A 3,247-nucleotide genomic window follows, 5' to 3' on the forward strand; every position below is an offset into this window, starting at 1 on the left:
CCCCCCTTTCCAGCCACAAAGCTGCACATACATCTTCAAATACAATTTCAGCAATTTCAGGATGTCATTTCCAGCAGACAGTGACTTGCAGCTTCGGCCCACTCTCCAGGCTCAAAGAAATGAAGTTCTGAAAGTTTCTTTCTTCACAGCAAAAAACCTCAGAAAAAAGACTCAGAGCTATATAGTTTGTTCTGCCATGTGTGAGAGTAGTCACCTCACTCAGATTCATGGACAACACAATCATCTCTCTGTAGCTTATCAAAAGCTAAGAAAGGGGTCAACACAGACAGATGGATTAAAAGAATCTGTAGCAGCAGAAGACAACTCAGAGAATTGCAGAACAGCTCTGAAAACCATCAAATGTTTCCTAAAAGAACTAAACAAAGCCTTCTGACCTTCAGCACTACCAAATGTCTCCTTTACAAAACCGCTGCAGAATACAGCAGACAACAGCCTCACTGAGCCAAGCAACCAAAACCTCACCCAGAAAGTTCCAGGCTTTTGGTCTCACCTCTCTGAGTTTCTCTTGGGTGTCTGCCTTCTCCTCTGCCAGCACCCTCAGCTCTACCTGCAGCCCCTCCTGCTGCTCCTCTGCATTCTTCAGCAGCTGCTCCAGGTGGGCTTTCTCTGCGCCGAGCTCTTCATTGGTTCTCTCACACAGGCTCAGCTTCTCCTGGTCAGAGATCCTTGCTCTCTCCATCTCATCCACTTTACATGAGAGAACTTCACTCTCTTGCTCCAGCTACAATCACAGAATCACAGTACAATTCATTCTGCAGGAGTTTGGCTTGGACAGGAAAACCAACATTTCCATACTGAGTCAGTCACACTGTCTAAAAGCAAGAAGTCTGAGAAGCAGCAGCTGGAGATGAACACCTGGCAACAGCTTTGGCAGCTCTGCTCACCTGCAGCAAAAGCTTGTTCAGTTGTACTTTATCCAGTGCCAGAGCTTCATTGATACTGCTCATCTTCGCTGTGGCAACACGTAGATCAGCTATTTCAGCACTCAGCGTATTCCGAGATCCTGTCAACTCTGCAACGGACTGCTCTGCCTGAAGAGACAAAAGAACAACGTGGTAACAGAGACAGGAAAATCCCTAACTTCAAGCAGCCATTCCAGATTCCCTTTTGTATCTCTGACATGCTCCCAGTTCAGCGCTCTCAAAAAGCAGCAGGTCTGCTGGTAGCGGGCACCCACTACCCCAAAGAGCCTGTGTGGTCTGATCACCGTTTTCCAAGGAGAGCATTTTCCCTGTCTTCTACTGCCAGAAAGAGCATTATCTGTGGTGGTCTTGAGCTATCTGAACTCCCTCTCCCACAACTGCTGCCTAAGAATAAGGTGACCATACCTTCTCCAGTGCCACGGTAAGTTCATGTTTCTCTTGCTTCAGCAGATCCCTCTGAAGCTGCAGCTCCTCCACTGTCTCTCTCGCAGCTACCAACTCACTCTGTAATAATGAATGTTTTCCTTCAAGTGCAGCTAAGTCCTTCATTCTGTGAGAAGGGAAAGACAAATAACTTTTTTAATGTAAAAACATTCTCAGTTCCAAAACCAAGAGTACATACAATGTCCCAGATATGGCAGTTTGAATGATTTCCAACAACTTTATATTTCCACCCAAAGAATGACGGAGTTTCCTGACTAGAGCTGCACCACTCTTTGTCTTTGCTATAGGTGAAACTCTTGTCACTGAGAAAGCAAAACAAGCTTCCACAAATCATGAAATGTTTCCACAAAGTTCAGGTGCTCTCAACAGCTTCCTGCCTCTTAGTTCTCTCCCTCTGTTTTGATACATTAGATACAAGACTTTCCAAAGTTCTCCTTTGGGTGAGACAGCATTTTTACATCCAGATTAATATTCCCACGATTAGTCTTGCCTTCAGCAGTAAAAGGATGAAAGAGCCTGCAATGTATTTAGGGAGATGTGCGGGAATTTCCAGTTCAGTAATCACAGGACCTCAGATGGTTCAGGCTAGCAGGGACCCCGGGAGGCCTCTAGTCCATCTTCAGCTCAAAGCAGCTGGGGTCAGCTATAAGATCAGTCCAGGCTCAAGGCCCTACCCAAATCCAGGTCTTCCAAATGGCCACAGATGGAACCTGCACAACGTCTCTGAGCCACCTGTTCTGCTGCACGTTTGCCTTCATGGCTAAATTTTTTGTTCTCCTTAAACCCAGCCTGAACCCGAACCTCTCTGTTTCAGTTTATGCCTGTCATCAGCTACTCTGGTCAGGCTTGATATGAGTTTTTTAAAGAGTCATAAAGAAAGTTCAAGGGGGCAGCTATGCTGTATGTCAGCAGGTAGCCAGACCTGCCTACATGCTCCCTCCACCCTTCTACACTACAAATGACGAGCAGTGAAATTAATTCTTTATGGTGGGCCTCCAAAATCCAGCAATGCCCACCCCTGCCCGCAGAAAGCTGTAATACTCACAGGAGCTCCTGGTCACGACGTGTTCTCTCCATTGTCTGTTGCTGCTCCACCTTCTCACTCTGGGCTGAATCCTCCTTCAGCTGCAATTCTCTGTTACTTTGACGCAGAAGTGAGACTTCTTGCTCTGTTACTTCAAGCTGTTGCTGTAGCTCTCCCCTGGTTTTCCCAAGATTTGCACAGTCACTGCAGAGACAAGGCTCAGTTAGAAGACCTAAGAGATCTGAAGAGTCACAGATCCCATTTTCATCATTCCATGATGGATTTGTGGAGAGCACGGCAAAGCAGATACTCTTACCCTCACAAGGTAACTGAAGGGGGAAAGAGAAAGGAAGGCAGGCTATTGCCTTCATTTGGTGAGAAGCAGTACCTAGGAAAGGGCAGCCAAAGAACAGAATTCAGAGAAGCAGCGTGTCAAGAGGGAGGCGTCTTGTATCCCAACATCGCTCTGCATCTTGAAGACAGCCTTAGGGTTTGCAGTAGAGCATGACAAGCAGTGGCAAACAGAGGCATGCACGTGGCAGGGCAGGTGAATTCTTTGCCCAGAACACCTCTGAACTCCAAGAACTGGAAGCAGATTGCCTCTAGAATGCAGGAGAAGGAGGAGACACTCACCTTCTGAGTGCTTCTATCAGAGACTGGAGATGCTGCTGGTGGCTGCTGGACATCTTGCATTCCTCCTCCAGTTGTTCAAGTCTTTGCTGCAGCTTCTGGCACTTCTCCTCCTGCTCTCTGTGCTGATGCAGCAGGAAATCAATAGTGTCCTGCCTGGCAGAAAGCTCTTCTTTTAGGACCTTTAAGAAATGGGCAGGGAAAG

General features: G+C 47.1%; 1 protein-coding gene across 1 annotated transcript in view; it reads right to left on the bottom strand.

The window, feature by feature from the left end:
* Window positions 1-3,247, bottom strand: part of LOC104496951 (centrosome-associated protein CEP250-like) — a gene marked incomplete at its 3' end in the record, with an annotated part of 32,475 nt that overhangs the window by 20,868 nt on the left and 8,360 nt on the right. Inside the window, 5 exon segments of the mRNA XM_010140146.1 lie at window positions 512-742; window positions 906-1,052; window positions 1,350-1,494; window positions 2,434-2,616; window positions 3,046-3,224. Coding sequence (XP_010138448.1) covers window positions 512-742; window positions 906-1,052; window positions 1,350-1,494; window positions 2,434-2,616; window positions 3,046-3,224 — 885 coding nt within the window.

This window comes from Buceros rhinoceros, unplaced genomic scaffold, assembly GCF_000710305.1.
Source record: "Buceros rhinoceros silvestris isolate BGI_N320 unplaced genomic scaffold, ASM71030v1 scaffold8727, whole genome shotgun sequence".
NCBI classification, from domain to species: Eukaryota; Metazoa; Chordata; class Aves; order Bucerotiformes; family Bucerotidae; genus Buceros; species Buceros rhinoceros.